Below are 22,269 nucleotides of genomic sequence, written 5' to 3'. Positions count from 1 at the left end.
AACGCTTCTGGGGCGACTACACGGTTGCCCTTCCCACCACATACTTTCCAGGTGGCGGAGATGACCTTCCGATACCTGGGGATACAGATATACAGAGGGGTGAGTGACATGATCGATGGCAACCTGGGAAGGGTGATCACAACCCTGAAATCACAGGTACAGTTCTGGACCACGTTGCCATTGTCGGTGGCGGGCAGGGTGGCCATCTCTAAGATGGTAGTACTACCCCGTCTTATTTATTACTTCACGAGCCTGCCTTTCGTGGTCCCCGCTCCCATGTTTAGGATGTTGAATACCATGCTTACGGAGCTGGTGTGGGGGTTGGGACTGCGACGCATTGGTCTGGCTAAGCTGCAGCTTCCTACAGCGGCGGCGGTATGGGGGTCCTATGCCTGTCAACTGCAGTGGCTGGCCTACTGGTTGGCGAGACGCAACCTGCACGAAATTGGCATGTCAGAGGCAGACTGGGAGAGGGGGGTCATCCACACCCTGTTGCTGCCAAGAGCGGAGATCCCTAAGTTGACGCCGCCCCTGCTTAGGCTTGCAATTAACTGCTGGAGGAGGGCGGTGAAATACACGACCCCCACGTCCTCTTACGCCCCCACGATCCCACTGTTGGGGCTCCCGATGGGAACGGGCCCGCTGTTGAATCAGATACTCACAGCGTTGCACGACGCGGGAGTGACACAGGTGGGGGATCTGTTTGCGGATGGCCTAGTTATGTCTTTTGAGGACTTCCGCGGTACGCATCATACCCCAGGAGGATTGTTTCTCTTACCTGCAGGGGTGCGACGTTATATTGCAATGACATGGGCACCGAACGGAGAGGAACCACCCACGAACCCGCTTCTCACAATGCAGTACCTCATGGGTTCGGGCAGTCACCTGACGAAATGGATAACGAGTGGTATAAGAACGGGGAGGTCAACCTCCCTACAACCTTTGCGAGACAAATGGGAAGGTGATATAGGGTGAACAGTCAGGGACAAGGAGTGGGAACGAATCATCAAATTCCCAAAGAAAGTGTTGAGGAATCCGAAATTTAAATTCATTCAACTTATGGTCCTGCACAGGGCGTACCTCACACCTCATCGCTTACACGCAATGTTCCCTAACACAGCTGCCACATGCCCCCGATGCGGCGCAGACGATGCGCGACTACTGCATATGATATGGAATTGCCTAAAACTGGGGTACTATTGGAAGACGGTCCATGATGCCTTATTTAAACTGGCTCCTTCTAAACCGTACGCCTCTGTGGAATATACCATACTGGGGCTGGGACCTGCTGAACTGAAAAAAAGCGTAGCTACACGTTTTACTGATCTAGCCCTGCTACTTGCCAAGCGTACCATTACAATGAGATGGAAGTCGGTTAGACCGCCAGACCCAGAGGTGTGGAAGGCAGAAGTAGTGCGCTGGGGGAAGGCAGAGGGTTCGACACTGCAGCGCGAAGAGCGTAGGGGCCTCAGGAAGACCCTAACGTCCTTAAATTGGAATGCTATGTTGGAAGCTTTCGATACAGGTGGCGACACTGCATCTAATTTATCAACTACTGATAGTTAAGGTGAAGGGTGATGTACTCGGAGTATGTGGAACTTCCCCTACACTTAATACCAACCCATGCTTCGGTGGGTGAGAGTAGTTCTAGGTGCAACGTACGAAGAGTATATATGTACCATATTGTATATAGTCCTATATAGGTTTGTGACAGAAAAATGATTGTGAATTAGAAATGCTCAGCTGAGTCGCGTACTATGAATGATTAATGTGTCTAAAAGTAAGTGCCGGGGGAGGGAGTGAACGGGAGGGGGGAGTTTACGAAGGAATCGTTGGGAATATACTAAAAATGAAAATGTTTGATACATAACTCACTATTGCTAGTATATGTGAACTGCAGAACATGGAACTTATACTTACAATGGAATTATTGTATCTGTTCTTGCTTATTTGCTAATAAAAAAGATTTTCAAAAATAAAATTATTGGAATAAGAGCATGGTTCTGTCTAGGGGTTATCTATTACCTGCTTGCTATATCATGTTACAGTGGTGGTACCTAGGGAGAAACAGGGATTGAGTGCATGATCCTGTTTTTCAGGTCCAGAAGCTTTTGAGGTGGTTCAGGCTAATCAGCAACCGAAAAAACATGATGATACAGCTTATCTCGAGATTCCCGGAATCTTCATTCAGCAAGGTTTATCAGCCTTCAGAAATTCTGAAATCATTAACTCTGATGTTGTTAAATTGTCCCTCCTATCTATCGTTTTCCATCATCATGCAACTCATCAGTGTCTTGCTTACCTCTGGAGAGGTCTTCAAAAGTGTAAATTCATAGGAATGCCATGGAAAATTAATTGCAGACCAAGAGGTCATTTCAAAGTACAGACCTATTTCTCATTGTCCATGCATAGAAACATCCCTGCAATCAGTGATTCATCCCATCACGTGTGGGGTCCCCCATGGTTCCTTTCTTTCTCCCTGAGTCTTCAGTATTTATAAGTCACCAGTGGTGCACATCTTGGAAGGCAACAGTATCTATTTTATGATGTAAATTGGTGAAACGCAGATCGTTTTGGAATTAGGAGAAGGTCACAAATTCATCATCAGGTCAAGAACTTACCCAAAACCAGCCCAGAAAGTTTGCAATCTTGGTGTCTTCTTTGACGGCAACCTCACCGTCCACTCAGGTCTGAACCCAATCATGAAAACCATTACCATTTGTTGTTTCTTCAAGGCTTCTTTCCTTTACTCATATTCCCACAAATGATTACAGTAGTCCTTGGATAGCATCTATTATATGATGTACAAATTGCAAAGAATTCATAACCACACAGAAGGGTTCGTCTTTGACCTCAAATGCGAAAACCATATTGCACCCCCTTATGATCAACAAGTTGGCTTGCTTTTAAAAATTAGATCGCGGTTTAGAACACTGTGTATTGTTTACAGATCCTTGCCTTGTCGGGCATCTGGTTACTGTCCAGGTATTTGAGATCCGCCCCTGCAAGCCTCTTGATACACCATTCCCACATTAGTAGGAGGGAAATACCTTATGTAGTCTTGTGCCTCATAAGGTGTATGAAGCAAGGACCGCAAATCTCGGAGAGGGAGGGGAGAGGACTGGAGGGACGGAGACCCATTTTGGAAGCAGGTTCATCAGGCACTTCCTACTTGTCTGCCAGGAAGCCCCCTGTAATGGGACTGCTACAGCAGGAACACACGTACAATGCACCGTCCGTGAGAGTAACTGGTAATGAGATGTTCGAGCCTCAAAGTAATATTCAACCAACTGCAGGTTGCAATGAACCGGCGACATAGTCTTAGCAGCCCATCTTACAGTCACCATTCATCATATCATTACAGATGGAAAACATCCCACTCCTTCCATTTGCCTCAACTCCAGTTTCCACCTGTGAGTGCACAAGTCTAGTTAGTGTGTACGGAGTCTGTCACTGTCCCTGCATAATGCCGATGCTTCTGTACAGTCTGCCACTGCACATGCTTTGAGCGGATACTGGAAGAGTGATCACTGTATATCGTGCACCGTGTGCAGTCATCTTCCGCGGCAGCTCTTAAAAATGATGTGTTCTCTTTAGGCCCTACTTTTGATGTAATATTTTAAAAGTTGCTGCGCTGTTGGCTCAGTCCACTTACTAAGGATGGTGGTGCCGTGTTCCTCTGTTGGTTTATGCTGCCTAGGAAAGTCATGAGCTGAAAGTATTGCACATGCGCTCATAGGAGGCGGGCTAGAGAACATACCCTTGCACTACTACTCTACAGCTCTCCAGACCTTGCTGTGGGCTAACTACACCTGCTCCACTGACTGTGTATGTTGCGAAGTGTGAGGGGGAAGACTCCATAGCCCTCATAGCCCAGGAGCATGCAACATTTGATTACTTTGTGAAACAGAGTGGCGACAACTGCAACAAGACAAGCATCTGCAATGCTATAGGTCTCACATTTACGAGAGTTTGAGCTATTGGCATTGTAAATGACAATGCCTTTTATTTATGTTGTGGTTTTTAAAACATAAATAAAAGACATTGTCATTTACAATGCCAATAGCTTGAACTCTTGCAAATGTAAGATCTATTGCATTTCATGTGCTTGAAGGCATCGCTGAGTTGTCCCCTTCTGTCTCCATTGGCCCCTGAAGAGCTCCACGTTTGCTGCGATTCAAATTAACAAGCCGGTGGTCACAACTGCGCATGAGAGACTCTCCTGCCCTCCTGCAGTAAGAATAATTCATTAAAGAAAATAGTGCTTACTGACTAAAGAAGACGTACCATGTAACAAATGAAGTAAGAGGGCCAGTTCTCATGGGAGGTTAGAAATGAAGACAAGACGGTACTAAGGAGTGACTAACAGCCCTAATAATGAATCAGAAGCCTTCATTTACAAAGGACAATGACACAAGCCGATGACAATATGGGCGGTGAGTGGGCGGAGCTTCAAGTACATACCCCAAGACAGCACAGTCCTTGCGCTACCCAGGCTCGACCTAAAAAACTCTCTTTGAAGTGGGCATCCTATTAAAAAACAAGCGAAAACAGCATCTCAGTGGAAATTTACATACTTACAACTTTGGAAAAAAGACGGAAACCATATGGTTTCCCGAAGAGGATTTCATGCTTTGTTAACAACAATTTCTAGAGCCATGTTTACACCTTGATGAGAGTGCATGTTTTATTAATTTATTTGCACTACCACGAGTTTAGAGAAGAGCGCCCTCGGGCTTTGTGCTGGCACTTCTCAGCATAATTTTTAGGTCCCGCATAAGCCAAGACTTTTTGATTATTTTAAAGAAATATGTATAATAAGCATATATAAAAGGGCTTTCAGCCAGCTGTCTTCATCCTTTGGTCTGTTGAGGTGCCATTCACATTTTGCTTCACCCCATTAAAGCTTACAATATGGGGTGGGGCGGAGGGGGGGTCAGCCAGCTTCATTCACTGGGTAAAATCACTTTGAGTGACTGCATTTTGGTGTTTAACAAGGTTATATCTACCTGTCTATCTATCTATCTATCTATCTATCTATCTATCTATCTATCTATCTATCTATCTATCTATCTATCTATCTATCTATCTATCTATCTATCTATCTATCTATCTATCTATCTATCTATCTATCTATCTCTATCTATAAAATAAAGTTAAAAAGGATAAAAAGGAAAACCGCTGCACTCCTTCTTAAACTCCTGAATAGCGATATATACTTTGTCATTTTGGTTTTCTTATAGAATTCTTCCATGAAGAAGAGCCTTTGCTCAAAATGCATTGGGGACGCATCTGTTATTGAGTTTACGGATTCTTCTATGTTGGAACTTCGTTATTAATATGGATTCCATCCATTTCCGGATTCAAATGTATCAGTTATAAACGGTTCCTCATATGACGAATACCCGTTGCAATAAATTCCAAATACACCGGAGTACATCTTGATTATTTTGTGATTATCGACAAAGCGATTTCATCGCACATGGAGGATTCGAGATTGTTACCTTACACTGCATAAGGTTCACTTTCCAGGTTCTTAGTCCAGCACCTCATGGTCAGGGGGTGAACATCTCGAACACCCAAACCTCAACATACTATATTGCCTGTGGATAATTTGGTTTAAGAAGGAGTGCAGCGGTTTTCCTTTTTATCTTTATTCTGTTTCTGCCCACACCGCGAGCACCCACCAAATAAACATGTCTTACACAGACATTGCTAATCGGACAAGCAACAAAGCAGACATGTTTGAATTCTCTTTAGAAGACACAAACAGAATATATTCGCTTATTCAGGAGCCTGAATGCATCTCATCCAGTACCAGATCTGTAAAGTCTAACATCCGTTAGCTACTATTTGCAGCCTAGAGGGAAATCAACCAGCGGTTGCATGCGAGCACTTTAATCAGATATCATAAGGTTCAGCAAATCCCCAGGGGCGTATGCATCCCTTTGAAATCTACTCAATGCAAAAATAATCCATGTTTTACTGAAAAATGGTATGGAATTTTAAATAAATGTTCGCTTGACTTGATCCTTCTGATTGGTGAAGAACTTTCAAAATTACTTGAGGAACTAGAAGGTGAAGTTTCCCAATTAAAGCAAGAACTCAGTAGTAAACTTACACCTGAAGAGTTGAATAAAACATTGGAGGATGTCAATTTACAACTTGACAAATACACAAAAGAAATTAACGAAAGAAAACTGAGGAAGTTCAAAAGAGACACAGTCGATTACAAGCTAGTCGAAGTTTATAATTGGGCCGAAATATATGCAGCCAGGAGACAACAACGACCTTATAACAACACATCCACCAAAGGGGACACTTCCTCTTCGGATGATTCATCCCGAAATCTTCGCAAAAGGGCTAACAACGGCAGTGCACCGTTCAATCGGACAACCAACCTTCAACCTCCAAACCAGCTGATACAACACCAGTGCCTTTTTTAGGTTTAGGTCCCGACCAAATCGGCGACCCAGGAGGTCCCAGTTCTCAAAACTTACAACAACCCACTGGAAATCAACAAGAAGTCATCGCACTTAGTGATTAACATCTCCAAAACCAACATCACGGCCACACAAACCAAAGTTTTAGAGAAGGGAATTTTGTTTGTCCCCACCGCCAAATCCAACGAATTGGAAACACAAGTTTGTTTCTATAAGTTTATGAGATCTTTAAGACTCAAACATTTCTTTATTAATGTGTGTGACTCACAGCCCCAAGGTGATTCTGGCACTCTCTTGGCCCTTCGACCTAAGAGTACTTTCCTGGCTCCAGTGAGCCATAAAATTCTGAATACATTCGAACTACTGGTTCAAAGTGACCTTCATACCGTCTATCAAGGATCTTCACAACATCTATCTAATCTTTCTAACCAAGAATGCCAAGCTCTTGTTCAATTGGCAAGCAACTCCAACATTACAATTTGTAAAGCTGATAAAGGGGGTGCCCTTGTTATTTTAGACACCAGCTTTTATGGTGAAAGTATTACCAACCACTTGAGTGATACTACACTGTACATGGAGGTACACTTTGACCCATCTCTAGAATTCAAAGAAGTGTTACAGGACATCATCGACAAAGCTGTCACAGCAGGAACCATCACAGAACGAGACAAAAAATTCCTCATGAAGGATCATCCTCAAGTGACATATTTATATATGGTTCCTAAGATCAATAAACATGCCACATGTCCACCGTTTCTGCCCATAGTAAGCACACGGAACTCCAGCCACGAGCCGATTGGCATATATATTGACAGACATTTACAATCGAGTGTAAGACCCATGCCAAGCTACATACAAGATACCACAGATTTTCTCACTAAAATCAATAACATTGTCATTGAATCTAATGAAACCATTCACCTATGTACTACCGACGTTAATTCGTTATACACTTCAATCCTACACAATCTGGGATTACAAGCATTGGAATCAGTCTTACTAACCACCGATAAACCTTTGGAGCTAGAGGTGTTCCTCTTGGAACTGATGCAGTTCCCCCTCCATCACAGTTGTTTTGCTGCCTTGACAAATTCTGTATTCAATTAAAAGGTGTTGCGATGGGCAACTGCGCCGCGCCGGCGTATGCGAACCTTTTTTTGCACCATTTAGAATCCGAACACATCATGTTAAACCAAAAGTGGAAAGATCACTTAACTACTTATTACCGTTACATAGATGATATCTTCTTGATGTGGAAAGGTTCAGAAGCTCAACTTGTGACAGCCATCTATCATCTCAACTCAGTTGACGCACGGATTCAATTTACTCATACCATCAGTCAAACGCACATATCATTCCTGGATGTAAACATTAGAATCTTTGATAACAAACTCGAGACTTCCATCTATACCAAGCCCACTGTCCTTAATAATTATTTACATTTCAGCAGTTTTCATCAGATGAGTCTTAAGAAACACCTGCCATACTCTCAACTTCTGAGTGCATCCACAGACGAACTTTTCAAAGCAAATAGTTCTACCATCATTAACAAATTCCACCAAAGAGGCTATCCAAACAACATCACTCAACTGGCTGAAAACCGAGTTAAGATTAAAGATCGTTCTCAACTGCTTACTGCGAAACCACGTCCACAAACAACTGACACCAGTGCAGTATTCGTTTCCAAAAACTCCACTACAAGTGCCAAAATCAAAGCTTCCATTAAAAAACATTGGCAACTACTTCAATTGGAACCAGATTTTAATAACATTTTCCATAGCGTTCCAATTTTTGCTTACCAACGCTCCAAGAACATTCAACAGATGCTGAAACCTCGTACCAATCCCACTGACGCTGCATATAAGGGGACAGTACCCTGCCACAACTGTGGCAATTGCAACAGCATTATCAAAGGTACCACCATACAACACCCCACTCAAGGGACCCCCATAAATATTCAAGTCAAAGCTACATGTGACATCACTAATGTGGTATACCTCCTAAAATGCCCATGTGGTTTCCCATAAGGAAAGACCGAGAGAAAGATTAAAACTCGACTCACAGAACACTGCAGCAATATCCGCACAAAAAATTTAAAATCCTGTGTAGCCGCTCATTTTGTAAATCAAGCACACAATGTCAGCCAATTACGGTTCCTGATTTTGGAAGTCGTGACTAAAACTGCAGGTAGAGATGACAAAAAGTTTCTACTACAAAGAGAACTTTACATATGGTGTTGAAGCAGCTGGACGCAATGGTGTTGACCTGCTTGTTCACATGGATAGGGAGGAGTTGAGTATGATGCTGAGGTTTCTGGCGTGGTCCGTGGTGGTCGGATGGCTGCCGAGTGCAGCGGGCCTCTAGGTGTCGTTCCATGCTGACAGGGTGTTTCCTAGTCCGAGGACTTCTGTCTTGTCCGAGTTGATCATCAGGCAGCTGTTGCTTATCCATGATGCAAGGTCCTGCATTCCTTCCTGGAAGTTGAGCCTGATGGTGGTGGAGTCCTTGGTGAGGGAGAGGATGAGCTGGGTATCGTCCGCGTAGGATACTATGCTGAGGCCGTGCTGTCGGATGATGGTTGGCGAGAGGGGCCATGTAGATGTCGAAGAGGATTGTGCTGAGTAATGATCCCTGGGGTACTACGCAGTTGATTTCTGTATGTTTGGAGAGGAAGGGTGCTAGTCTGATTTGTTGGCTTCTGCCAGTGAGGAATGAGCGGATCCAGTCGAGGGCGGTTCATTGTATGTCGGCATTGTGTAGTCTGGCGGCAAGTGTGCGGTGGAAGACACAGCGCTTAGAGACCTGCAGGTGATTAGGCGCGATATAAAACCTCACTAATAACAATAACTATAACAGTGTTGAATGCTGCTGACAGGTCGAGTAGTATCAGTGCTGCGGATGTCATCTGTGGCGGCGAGTAAAGCTTGTCGCAGAGGTCCTGGGAGGGAATGGTATCCGTGGTTTTGCTAACAGGTTTGGTGAATTCTTGGATAACGCTGAAGAGCTCCTTGGAGTTGCTGATGCTAGCGAGGATTTTGATGAGGATGAAGGTTCTTTTGGTGGTTCTGATGTGATGGTGGTATTCTGTCATGGCTTCTTTGTAGGTGGTGTGGTTTTCGGGCATCTTGTTGTTTTGCCAGTTCTTCTCGAGGTGTCTGCAGGTGCGTCTGGTTTCTTGGAGGTCGGCAGTGAACCAGGTGGCTTCACTATGGCGCTGTCTGTCAGAGTTGCGTAGCGGGCGAGCTTGTCTGCGCAGCTGGAGATCCAAGAGTGAAGTCCCCTGGATGCAATATCGGCCTTGGTCGCGGTGGGTGGGGTTGCGGTTGAGGGTGGAGTTGAGCTGCTCCTTGGTGGTTCTGCTCCAGTTTCTTCGCGGAAGCCGCCGAGCAGGTTTGGGCGGCTTGGGTTTATTGACGAAGAAGTGTATGCAGTAGTGGTCAGTCCATGGGGGTTGCGTGGTGTGGCTGAAGTGGGTTCTGTTTCCCCCTGCCATCAAAACACAATTGTAATAACTTATTACAGTTGAACAGCTACACCATTTTGTTATTATACGTGATTAGAGACGTCAGATGCTGCCTGTCTTAAGGAAATTAGAGAGGCTTTTTGTACAGGATATCAGGCTTCCTTGAATTATAATATTTATATTTACATAATGACTGCACACTTCATTTATTGCAAAAATAACTTTGCTGCTTTCGCCCGCACAGTACAGAAGTCATGGAGACTCAAGGGATGAATGGCTCTGTTGTCATTTCCAAATTTGTTAAATGAACTTGACCTGCGGCACGCCGCACTGCAGCTAATGCCTGTCTTCAGTTAATGAGTGAGCAGGTGGTGTGTTTAAGGATGTGACAGAAACAAATCGATGGGTGGAAATTCATCTTTTATATGACCAATCATATTTAGGTGCCTGATGACTATGTGCCTATCTCCTACAGCTAACCTCTGTGTAATATCATCTGTCCACTCCAACTCTCATTTGGCCTAAACTGTGGCCATTAACCTGCAGGCTTTCCTGTGCCATTGCTGACCTCCACTGCCCACTCCTGTCCTCCTTTACCAGAGCCCCAGAAGCCTCTCAGAACAGAAGAGAAACCCCTGGGTAGTATGCAGATGAGTAGGCCAGGAATTTCAGAGTAAGAGCTGAGCTAGAGACAAGTCAGAGGTTTGACGTAGCTCTAGGCGCAAAGGATGAGCCAAGCCAACATTATGATTAAGATATGATGAAGATTCAGATTAAAAATAGGTTATTTCTTAAATGATTTTGTTTCACTTCGGTACGTTAGATTATATCACTGCATTGACAGCTCTTAAAGGTAATAGTTTCCCAGGGGATCTTCATTAATAGTCATTAGCACTAAGTTGCCTAGCCCACACGCGGGATCCTGGAGCATGTATCAAATATATACATCCTACCTGTCCTTTTGAAAAGTCACATTTGTTAAAATGCAAAAAATAATTATTTGCCTTATTATTACAGGCAGTAGTGGACATTTTTCGATTATTTTCTTTAAAAAGAAGCCACTTTTAAATGCATGAAAATGTCACTCATAAAGTAAAACTGACAAGAACACTCTATCACCAACCTTTTTTGAAGCAGAAAGAGAGAATGAGAAGGGTGATGTAGATAAGGCTGGAAAACAGGTACTTCTCTTTAAGGAAATGTACTCCATCAGTATTCCAACATACCCTACCAGTGCCAGTTATTTTTGCTGGATCCTGGAGCACTGACCTCAGCTTTCTGCCTTTTTTTAAAAACCTTTCCAAACCTTTGAAACCCAGCTTCAATCAATGTATTTTGAGCAACAGAGTGCATTTTTTTTTTTTTTACAAAATGACTTTTCTTTTTGCTATCTCTCCTTCCTGTGGGAGAAAAAAAGGCACAAACAGACTTTCATGTTATCTGTACTGTTTGCCTTCCCAACTCTCATTTTCAGTAGGTCTGTCCTTTTTGTTAAAACAAAATGTCCCGAGGACTTTATAGGACAGGGAGAAAATCCGACTTCATGACCTGCAGAAGGACAAATACAGGGTTCAGCAATTGGCATTAGGAAATTTGCAGGGCATGACTTTCAGGCACTCACTAGTACAACTCGATTTACGTTGTTCCAGGGCCTCCTGAAGAGGACATGGAAATATCAGGCGCACCTGATCGAAGTCCGCGATGTTGAAGGTAGCCATGGTTGACAAATGATAGCCTTCAAGGGCCAGTTCTCTGTTTAGACTATATTCAAAAGCATAGCTAGTGCCAGAAATGTAGCCAATGCCTTGCATGAGTCTCACTTGGCTTGCCCTGTTCTAATTTACGAGAGGAATAACATTGTTTCTTTCTGGATGTGGAAAGTATGCAATGGGCCTGGTTCAATTCTTAATGTTTGGGGGAAGCTAGGGCCTGATTTAGAGTTTGGCAGACTGGGCACTCTGTTGCAAATGTGATGGAGGTCACAGTGCCAAACCCTTGATCTTCCTGTCTTATACAGAGATGGTTGGACCTTAAGTATGCCAGTGGCAGAGCCCCCATTGGATCCATTGATGGAATATTTCCTTCGATGGGTTAATGAAGAAGGGGATGTCAGAGGAAGGGCATAACATCATGTTACCTATTTAGGATGAATGATGCAATGCTTTTTTGTGGTCCATTAATGCCAGGAAAAACCTAGTGGTGATGACATGAAACCCCAAAATGCCTCCACGTCCCTGGAAAATACTCCCAGGATGTGTGAGTCATTTTTTTTCTTCAAAAGAAACTCACACTTTATGATTTTCTGAAAAACAAAAAACTAAAAAAACATTTGATGGCTGGCTGCCATGGCTGACAGTGCCACCCCAGCGGACACCTCTAAATTTTGTAGGTGGCGCTCCCTCAATATGCAGAGGTAATATCCACCTCCATCACTACAGAGTTAACTCTGTCCACCAAAGTCTAATCGGCCTCTAAGGCACAGCACACACACCCTCTTTCCTGACCCAATTATTTCCACTCCCGTTCATGCAATGACCAAAACAAGGGTAAATACCAGTTTTCAGAAATGGTCTTTGGCACTAAGCATTTGTTAATACTCTTGTTTAGTGGCGTTTGATTGGGCAACATTTGTGTTAACTGTCCGTGAAGTAGTTCATTGATCATAGCTAATAGAGACATTGCTGATGCGGAATTCGTGAATGGACTTTGCATTGTGTAAACACATGACAAATACAATTGTCATACCCCAGGACTAATACAGTGTAAATGCAGACATATTCAGTACTTTGGATTTTTCACTATCATAAGAGCAGTGAGAATTACCAATTATGTAATGTCCTACTTTTATTGCATTTAATAGAGTCATACACAAGTTTGAAAATTTGGTGAATCGGGCCCTATAAAAGGCACCAACTTTGTAGAGATACAGCTGTTTATCTATTTCTGTTCCACTGCTGGGAGCTATCCACCTCATCTCCAGTGCTTGCGCCATGCCGTGATACCATTATCAGTTCTCCAGAGGGGGGTACGAAGATTTATTAATGGCAGCACGTTCGGCAGATTGTCGAGGTTGGGATGTTCCAGCTGACTTCCTATCTGTTTTAGTGTAGGAGGTGGACTGATACTGCATTAAATGCAAAGTAATCTGAGACATCCGAGGAGCCTGAATAGCATTCCTTAAAAAGATATCTTTTTTTTAGCAACTGCAATAAAGAACATTGAATTGCAATTTAGTTTCTTCCTCAGGGCCAACGTACTGTTCACTTCTCTAGAAAACATATATTTTTCAGTAATATTAACTTAAAGGATGTTATTTTTCTGCTTTCGCTTTCCCTTTATTGAGTCAATTTTCCTGTAAAGAATTATACAGATAATGTTTTAAAAATTGATTTTGGAAAATCCGTATATTAGAAACAAATTTATGGTTTCTGCTTTGGTATTCAGCAGAAATCTACTTAGAGGAAGACTAGTCTGTCGAAGCCTAAATGTTTGGGGCAGGCAGTGGATTAATGTATGTATATTGTGCCAAATACGTCCCTGAGGATGTCTCCAGGTATTCCTAATGAAGAGATGAAGGATGCAATTGAAGGGCTATTCATCCTTTTACCGTAATCAAATTCGATTATTATGAGAAAGAGGGCTGTAAACTCCCTGCGCTCGATTAAAAAACCATAATTGAACCACACCTATCCTAGCCCCTTCCTGTTCATGTGCCACTACTGGTATTTTTTCATAATCTTTAACCCTTCAGCAGTGTCCACTATGCAAATAGTTTCATTGGGGAACAGCCTTTATAACGCAGGTATTACCACGCGCTACCATTACAATGCTGCTATTACAACGCAAGTCGTTACAACGACTTGCGCTGGAGGGCGCTGTTGGATAGGGAATAGTTTAATTTCTATTCCAACACCTTCCCTACTGTAACGTGAGCTGGAGTTGGAATAGAAAATTGAACAATTCCACTATCCAGCGCTTATACAGCGCAGAGTCGTTGTAACGACTTGCGTTGTAAAAATAGCGTTGTAATGGCACGTGTGTAAAAGCCTGCGTTATAATGCCATACAACCGTTTCATTTGTTAATTGTCCACTCCATCCAGTGAGATCATCTCCAACTCTAGGCCGATGTCCAGTCGGAGAGCAGTCCACTGCCTCACTTTGAGCAATGTTCTCTAGGAGAGGTACTTTATTTCATGACTGATGGCATAGTCCACTGTTATTTACCATGCCATCAGCTGTGTCCAAGCCGATCCTTGCGACAGAGCCATTAGTGCACTAAAAAGCAGGACAGTTGTCATGGGAACCCTGTATGTGCCCAACATTCTTATAGACAGAGCAACATTATAGCCTATTAAATCAAACACAATGGGTTTTTGTCAGGGCAGAGCTGCAGGGGGTTGTTTGAGGTGTTACAACCATCTGATAAATGTATTTGTAATAAATATTCGGCTACAGGACCTTTTACTTGGGTATGGTAAGGTGCCTCTCGGATTTCAGTTGGGGTTTTTAAGTACTCACTCAGACAAGAACATACATATTATCGTCTCTGTTTTTAAGACCTTAAAACATGGTTATTTTACAAAATACTATGTTTTATATATCCCCCACAATGTGCACTCCTTTCCCTTTCCACTGACCCTCAGGTTTCCCCTCATGCTTCTCACATAATGATTGACATAATATGCCAGCGTGTTTGTCGGAAACTCTGAAGCTTCCTCCCCCAGCCCCCACAGTGACCAAGCTACCCCCTGTTTTTTGTACAGCTCAATCAGTATCCCAACTCGTCGCCAAGTCGATGTAGTAATACTTAAATACTTATTCAAGAGTTGTTCGTATAACTTCGTTATTAATGTCGTAATAGAGACAAGTTAGTCCTAAGAGTGGTGCTGCCAAGAATGTATTCCGCATTCCACAACATTACTACAAATACAGAGAACCTGGAAGGTAGAGTGTGAATAGGGCCCAATTGCATTCAGACCAAAAGAACATGCACTATGGAAACAATTTACCAGATTACCTATATACCACACTGGTATTCTCAACTCACGTACTTGAAGGAGTTTTCATATGCGATAGTGAAGAAAACAGAAGGATCAGTCAAATAAAATATTTGCACATCATCCACTGTATGGTTATCTATATGTCATTCGTTTTCAACTAAAGTGCAAATGCTTTGTTTTTACCTCTTTTTGCATAATGGGGGTAAAGCGAGGGTGGCTGGCAGAAGCCACATGAAAGCTCGGCTAGTCTTGGGCTCGAGGCTCCAACGAGACCTCGAGCTGAGGCAGAGCCAGGCTTCAGGCTCGAGCCTGACTCGAGCTTTCAGTGGCTTTCCCACCTCTCAGCTAAAGTGGACATAATGTATGTGCCGTGGGAAAAGGTTGCTACATGCAGCCACAGTACATTTGCTGGCAGGTAAACCTTATCTTGCCTTAAGGAAACAAAAAGAGTCTTCAAAGGGTTAAAGGTCTTTTTACTCAGCACCAGGCCTACGTGAGGACCCAGTATGAACTGGAAGGACAGTGATAATTGTTAACTGGTATGCGTGATATGGACTAGGGAACTACATATGTGTAACTGTGCAGTCTGTGTGTCAGCAGCTTTTTGATTATCTGGCAGAGGAAGGGTAAAGCAGACACCACCAAGAGTTTCTGCCTGCGAATCAAAATGCATGGGTGGATTCATATAAACACATCTTCTTTTTACAGGCTTTTTGCAGTCGTTTGCAGATTCATACACTAAGGTAGTCCTGACCCTCATGGAAACATTGTGCCTGTAGTGTTAAAAGATGGCATGGTTCTGGACATTATTGCCATTGTGATGTTTTCAGCTCGAAGGTTCCAGTTATGAGGAATTCGTTCTGAAGTTCTCATGGTGTACTACAGGAAGTGTGTCTTACAATGCCTGCCGACATGCTGATCTGTATAATTTGTATTTCAGATCCTCCCTCGCGGATGATGCAGGAGCCTACTTCGATAAAGAAACAGGGGTTCTGGAAGTCCCCATGATCATTTCTGTGGCAGATCAGGTGAGCAGGAGTGTTTACAGGCTGAAAACTGAGCAAGCCTTTCGGTGTCTCTGATTAGTGCAGTGTCCTGACATCTTCAATGTTGTGTATGCCCAGTAATATTTCATATGTATAAACACATAAGAAATCTGTGTTCTCCATCTTGACATCATCGGTATTGTTCATAAATACTAAAATGTCTCTGTCCACATGCGCCGTCCTAGTGTACTTTTTATGAAGAGAAATGTATATTCCCTAAAATAGTTGTAAAGGTTAGCTATCGTAAAGCAACATTTTCTCTTATTTAGCCCAAATAAATATTAATCATACTGTGGCAATCGTGTCCTTTTTATTTCTTTTATGTCTGTCAAAGTAGTCAGAGTTTATCTATGTCATTTAGAATTTATTGATGTAATGTTAGAATTCATTGTGTAGAGTTTTGTTTGAATTGGGCAGAAGCGGTTGGAGATTGCTAGAGCAGGACGCTTTGACTTTTGCACCAGTGGGTCGTTTAATGGGGCCTAAATAAATATTTATTTTTATATAATGCCTGACTCCATCGCTTCTTTACACATACTTAATTTAAATTTACAACTGGCCTGTTTCTAGCCCTATTTTATTGCTAATTTGAAAAGGAAATAAGAAGACACCTCCCTGAGGAATTTGAGCAGTCTGCTCAAGGCCCCCACCAAGCAGTACAGCTAGTGGTTTCTACTCTGTAAAGCAAAGATGATTGAATACAGACGTTAACCTTGTGAGAGCTGCATTTTAGATGTTTTGCCTGTGATAACCTGCTGCTCAGCCAGTATGAGTGTCATGTGCCTGTGAGGTGCTGGAGTATGGGCTGAGCTGCAGGGAGGCTGCTCCTTGTAGGGCTTATCATTGAAGCTTATTATTGGAACTTATTACTTACCAGCAACTCGGCTAATTAACCATCTTATATACAATATACGCCTCAGCTACTGGACTTCTGATTATTAAATTTGTGCGACAATTTAAAGGAAAGAATCTCCAGTGGCAAGAAATTATAGAAGAAACTATGGAAATCAAGATTACAAAAAATGTAAGCCTGAAGAAACCACAGAAGAAAGAACTTTAAAGGAGACTGAAAATACACAGAGAGACAGAAATCCCTGCAGCCCTGCACCCCCAACAGTGTCCTCTCATCGGTCGGCCCCAGCCATGGTATGCTTCATTTGCTTACTTCATTTGGATTTCATCCCATGAGGATTTTCAACAACCTGATGTATGTATAGACCCAAAGTGGAAATTACTGGAAACGTTTTACAGTAATTTGTGGAGTTTTAATTTCAAATCTGTTTTATTGGAGTCAAAAGCAGAGAAAGGCATTTCAAAACTGCAAGTGACTAGCAGGTATATATAGCGAGCGAGACAGACAGGCACGTCTTCTCTAGAAATCAGCAAGAGAGCAAGAGTAATACACCAACGTAGAGATGTAGAGCCCGTGCTATACCCAAGGTGCCATGCGAAAGGGTCAATGGACCAAAACAAAAGGAACCAAACCCTCCTCCCCCTTCCCAACTTCCCTTCCCTCCCTCCACCCCGACCAGTATGCCGTGCACAAGAGTCCTGTGGTATGACACTGTTAAAGCCGCGTGCTAGTGGGTGTTCGAGCTCACAGAGGATTACGCGGCGGCCCTGTGAGTCGCAGGATGCGAAGATACTTGGGGCAGGTGATTTCATTAAATTCTTTGGACAACAAGGATAGAAGCGGCCGCCAAGTCTTCTGAAAGGAGTCTGTGGAGTGTGTCAATGTGGCCTGGATACGCTCCATGCCTAGTGTGAACCATAATTTGTGTAACCCGCCCGTGTGGGTAGGGGCAGTGGGTGAACCCAGAGTGATAGGATATGCTGTGACGCTGCTTGCATGGCAATGCCCATCTGTTTGCCGCGCATGGACCTCAGGGGGAATGTGAGCACGTTGGGTAGTCCTAAAACAGCATATGCGGGGAAGCGTGGGATTTCGGTCTGGAAGGTGGAGTCAATGTCATCTAGGACCGCTTTCCAGTAGTCCCGGACAATGTGGCAGTCCCACAGCAGATGAGTTAACGTACCCTGCTCGCCGCAGCCTCTCCAGCACAGCGCACTCCGAAGGGGGTTGCCACGGTTGAGTCTGACTGGGGTAAGATGCCAATATATAGCCAATTTCATCGCTTTTTCCCTGGCAGCGGTGTTACGGGTGGTATGCGCCGCTCTGTAATAGATAAGCCCCCATTCCTTGGTTGACAGTGCCCTGCCGAGTTCCGATTCCCAGCGTTTCTGTCCCGCCGTTTTATTTGGGCCATTCGCAGGAGAGAGCATCTTGTAAAGGTCTGAGACAAGGTGTCGGTCGGAATCTTTTGTGATCAGCCATTTTTCGAACGGTGTCAGCAGCCGACTCATCAGGGGAGCACGATTGGGGCTCGACATCCAATGACGTAATTGGAAGTACTGGAACAGGCGAGGTTTGGTTATCCCATAGTCCTGCACAATGTCGGCAAGGGAAAGGAAGCTTTCAGATTCGAAGAAGTAGCCAGCCGAGCGGCACTCCGTACCGCGCCATTGCGGAAAGGCGCGGGGGTCATTGCCTGGTGGGAGTTCCGGATTGTCTAGAATCGGGGTGAGCGGGGAGGGGAAAGTTGTTAATCCTCTTTTGACCGCTACTGCGTCCCAAGCCCTCATGATGGTGCGCATGATGGGGGAATTAAGGAGATATCGCGGCCTATGTTGACGGGCGAGAAATGGTATCTTCCATAGGGAGGTCTGGGCCATCGCTCTGTCCTGGAACAGCCACCTTTTTTCGGATTCCGGTCTATACCATTCTACCAGGTAGCGGATTTGCGAGGCACGGAAGTACTGCAGGAGGTTGGGGACCCCAAGACCACCCTCGTCCACCTCTCTGTATGCAACTTGTTTGTGCAGGCGTGCGCGTTGCTTTCCCCAGATGAACTGGTGGAGAGCGGTTTGCAGGTTCGACAATGTGCCAGCCGGCGGAGAGATTGGGAGTGTTTGAAAGATGTACAGAATCTTAGGCAAGGCTGGCATTTTCACCGCCGCTATGCGGCCTAACAGGGAAAGGGGTTGTTTTGACCAGAGTGCAAGATCAGCTTGGATCTGGGAGGCGAGCGTTTTATAGTTAAGGGATGCTGTCGCGGCGGTGTTGGAGGTGAGGGTGACCCCTAAGTATGGGAGTTGTGAGGATGTTTGGAGGTCGCACCCAAAATTTGGTGTAGGGGTGCGTGAGTTGGCATTACTGCCCAGAGGCAGAATCAGAGATTTCCCCCGGTTGATCTTGAAGCCAGATATTGCTCCAAATGTTTCCAATTCCTCTAGGAAGGTGGGTATAGAGCGGGATGGATCGTTGAGGGTGGCAATGATATCATCGGCGTAGAGTGCCTGCCTCAGATAACGCTCCAGTGTCCCCATAGCGGTGTCCAGATCTGTCTTTGTGTGTGTCCATAACAAGGTTGAGGTCCCCCCCAATGAGTAGGTGTGTGCTAGGGGGTTGCAGCGTTTCCGAAAGTGCATTCTTAAGAAAAGCTTCCTGGCCAGTGATTGGGGCGTATATGGAACCAACTGTCATCGTACTGGTGCCCACAAGAAGGGTGTATGATAGGAGGCGGCCTTTGATTTCTCCCACTTTGACCCCTACCCGGCCCCGAAAGCGTCGGGACACAAGCATCGCCACCCCCGCCTTTTTAGTTGTGAGTGATGAAAAAACTTGTTGAGGGAAGGCCCTGGAGCGCATCCTGTGCCAGTCCTAAGCTAGGAGGTGGGTTTCCTGCAATAGGCATATGTCCGCCCCTGAGTGTTCTAGATATGAAATCACAGCTCGCCTCTTAATGGGATTGTTGAGGCCTTTTACATTGAGAGATAATATCTTAAGTGTGTCAGGCATCTTGGGGTGTTACGGGTGTGGCGTAGCACGATGGCAGTCCTATCCACGTGCGCGGCAAACAGTATGTAGTGTACGAAGCTTGTTTATGTCCCTTGGCATACTGGTCCCCTCCCTCAATCCCACCCCTGCCCCCCCCCCCCATCTGAACGAACTCTATCCGGATCCCAAACATCACCCGGAGTGGCGCATTGTCCGCAGCCCCGCAGGGTCAGAACTGTCCCCGCTCCACCCACCCAGCAACTGTGTCCTCCCCTTCCCACCCTAACCCCAACTTCCAACAACCAACCAGTAGTCATAGTCCCGGGCCTATTCAGAGTCAGTTCAGGCCCGTGGGGTGAAAAAATAGAAGAGGCTGTGGCAGTGGCGACCCAAGTGGCCCCCCGCCCTTCTCCCCTCCCCCCCACTCAAAAAGAGTATAATTGCTATGGCTCCCCCGCTGAGTCAGGCTTAGGAAGGAGCGGCGGTATCCTTGACGACTTCCTCAATGGCTGCAGCTTTGTCTTTGGCAATGGTCCCCAGATCCGGGCGGAGGCGATGTTTGGGTGTACGGCGCCTCCGTACTTGTTGCCAGCCGTTGCCTGGGGGTTGCAGGCGGTTAGTTGGGGAAGATCCCAGGGTGGAATCTCCGTTAGAAGCATCGTCTGGCAGTTCCAGGCCCAGCAAGGCGCATGTGTCCTGCCGCGAGCGGAGCTAGTGCAGGGTGCCCCCCCACTTAAAGATCAGGCAGAACGGGTGTCCCCAGGAGTAGGGCACACCTTTGTCCCTCAGAAACATGGTGACCACCTTAAAGTCCTTGCGTTTCTGAAGGGTGATGGCGGAGAGGTCTTGGAAGAGCTCAATAGAGTTGTCTCGGAAGCGGATAGGTTGCGCTCGGCGTTCTTCTCTCAATATCCTCTCCTTCAGGGGAAAGTCCGGGAGGAACGCCAGGATGTCCGGAGGAGACGCAGGGGCACGGCGGGGCAGACCTACTCGGTGCGCTCGGTCAATACGGATGGGGAATTCAGCAGATTCGTTGAGGATCTCTCGGAAGAGGTCTTGGAGGTATTCCGTGACGCTATTCCCCTCCGCTTTCGATGGCACGCCTCTGACCCGTATGTTATTCCGTCGGGAACGGTTTTCAAGGTCTTCCGCGTGTGCCTGAAGGCCCACCTGCTGTTCCTGAAGGCGGAGAACCTCTTGCTGGAGGTGCGCCAGGGCTTCACCACGGGTCTGATTAGATTCCTCCACTGCCACCACTCTCTCCCCCAGCCCATCCAGACCTCTGCGCAGTTCTCTCTGTTCACTGACCAGTTCGTGATTCAGGGTCTGGAAGTCGGTGCGCAGCGTGTTGAAGAGGGTTTCCAGAAACAACTTCGTTATAGGGGCGTCCTCAGCCTCCTTATTTGGGGTGGCCGCCGATGTTGACGGTGATGTGGGTGCATGGGATTTCTCGGGTTTAGAGGACGTTTTCATGAGTAGTTCGTTAATCGGTCGGCCCCCTCTGCGATTGGTGGAGGTCTTCGTGGTGTGAGGTGAGGATCAGTCCTGAGCCTTAAGGATTAGGGGCGCATTGCCAGAGTTTGAGTACCAAAAGACAGTCCCGGGGAGGCCCAGAGACAGTCACCGAACGTGACTCACACCGGTGTAGCAGTTCGTGGCGCAGAGGGGTCGTGGGCGAGTTTGAACTGCTCCGGGGGCTCGATCCGCGCCCCCCGAGTGCAGATGAGGGCAAGGTTCCGCCGCCCGGGTCGGCCACTAGGGCACAGTGTCTGCCTAGGGTGCCGGCTGAGCCCAGTCCGTGTCCACCCTGTTCTCCAGTGCAAACTTCAGTGAGTCTGGAGGGGGACCACCAGTGGGTATGCGTCAGCTCTCCTCCCGCCGGGGGTGCGACCACCAGGGCCCCCCGAGCACCCCCCGCTCCTCACCTCAGGGTCTTGTAGATGTGGTTCGCCGGGAGCCTCACAGATGCCGCCAAGAGGCCCACTCACAGCTGGGGAAGGGCCCGACTCCGCAGATGAGAGCAAGTCCTGGTTGCTCACTGGAGGTGGAGCATCTTGCTGCAGACCGCAGCGCCGCACACGTGTCACATGTGGCTCTGCAGGGGTCCCTCAGAGGCTTCAGGCCACAGGGCGGCACACGATGGTAGGGGCCCGCTAAGATGGACGGGCAATGTGGTTGCTTCCCCAGCAGCGCCGGACTCAGGCTGATGGGGGCCCCGCCCAGGCCGCATCACAGTCTAGGCCCAGGCCGGGGAACAGCGCAGGTCGCACCCGGGCCGCAGTCCGCCCAGGTCGCACTTGTGCTCGCGCCAAAGCGCTGTGGTACGGGGGAAGCAGGCAGCCACTCACTCGCTCAGACGATGATCCTGCGCCGGGAGGCAGCGCCGGCGGGGTGGGCCGAGCCGCCGCGGGCCTCCCCCGCAGCTGAGTAGGCCGAAGCCGGGGGCTCGATTAGAGGAGTGGCCGGCCTGGGAGGTGT

At 46.1% G+C, this 22,269-nt stretch overlaps 1 protein-coding gene across 2 annotated transcripts in view; it reads left to right on the top strand.

Moving 5' to 3' along the window:
- Nucleotides 1-22,269, top strand: part of CFAP74 (cilia and flagella associated protein 74) — a 1,279,283-nt gene that overhangs the window by 628,256 nt on the left and 628,758 nt on the right. For both annotated transcript variants that reach the window (XM_086921531.1, XM_086921532.1), the window contains exon 24: nucleotides 15,848-15,935. In XM_086921531.1, the coding sequence (XP_086777657.1) occupies nucleotides 15,848-15,935 (88 nt within the window). The remainder of the gene's footprint in view (nucleotides 1-15,847; nucleotides 15,936-22,269) is intronic.

Source organism: Lissotriton vulgaris, chromosome 5 (genome assembly GCF_964263255.1).
Source record: "Lissotriton vulgaris chromosome 5, aLisVul1.2, whole genome shotgun sequence".
In the NCBI taxonomy this organism is placed as follows: Eukaryota; Metazoa; Chordata; class Amphibia; order Caudata; family Salamandridae; genus Lissotriton; species Lissotriton vulgaris.
This window is presented reverse-complemented; position numbering and strand designations above follow the sequence as displayed.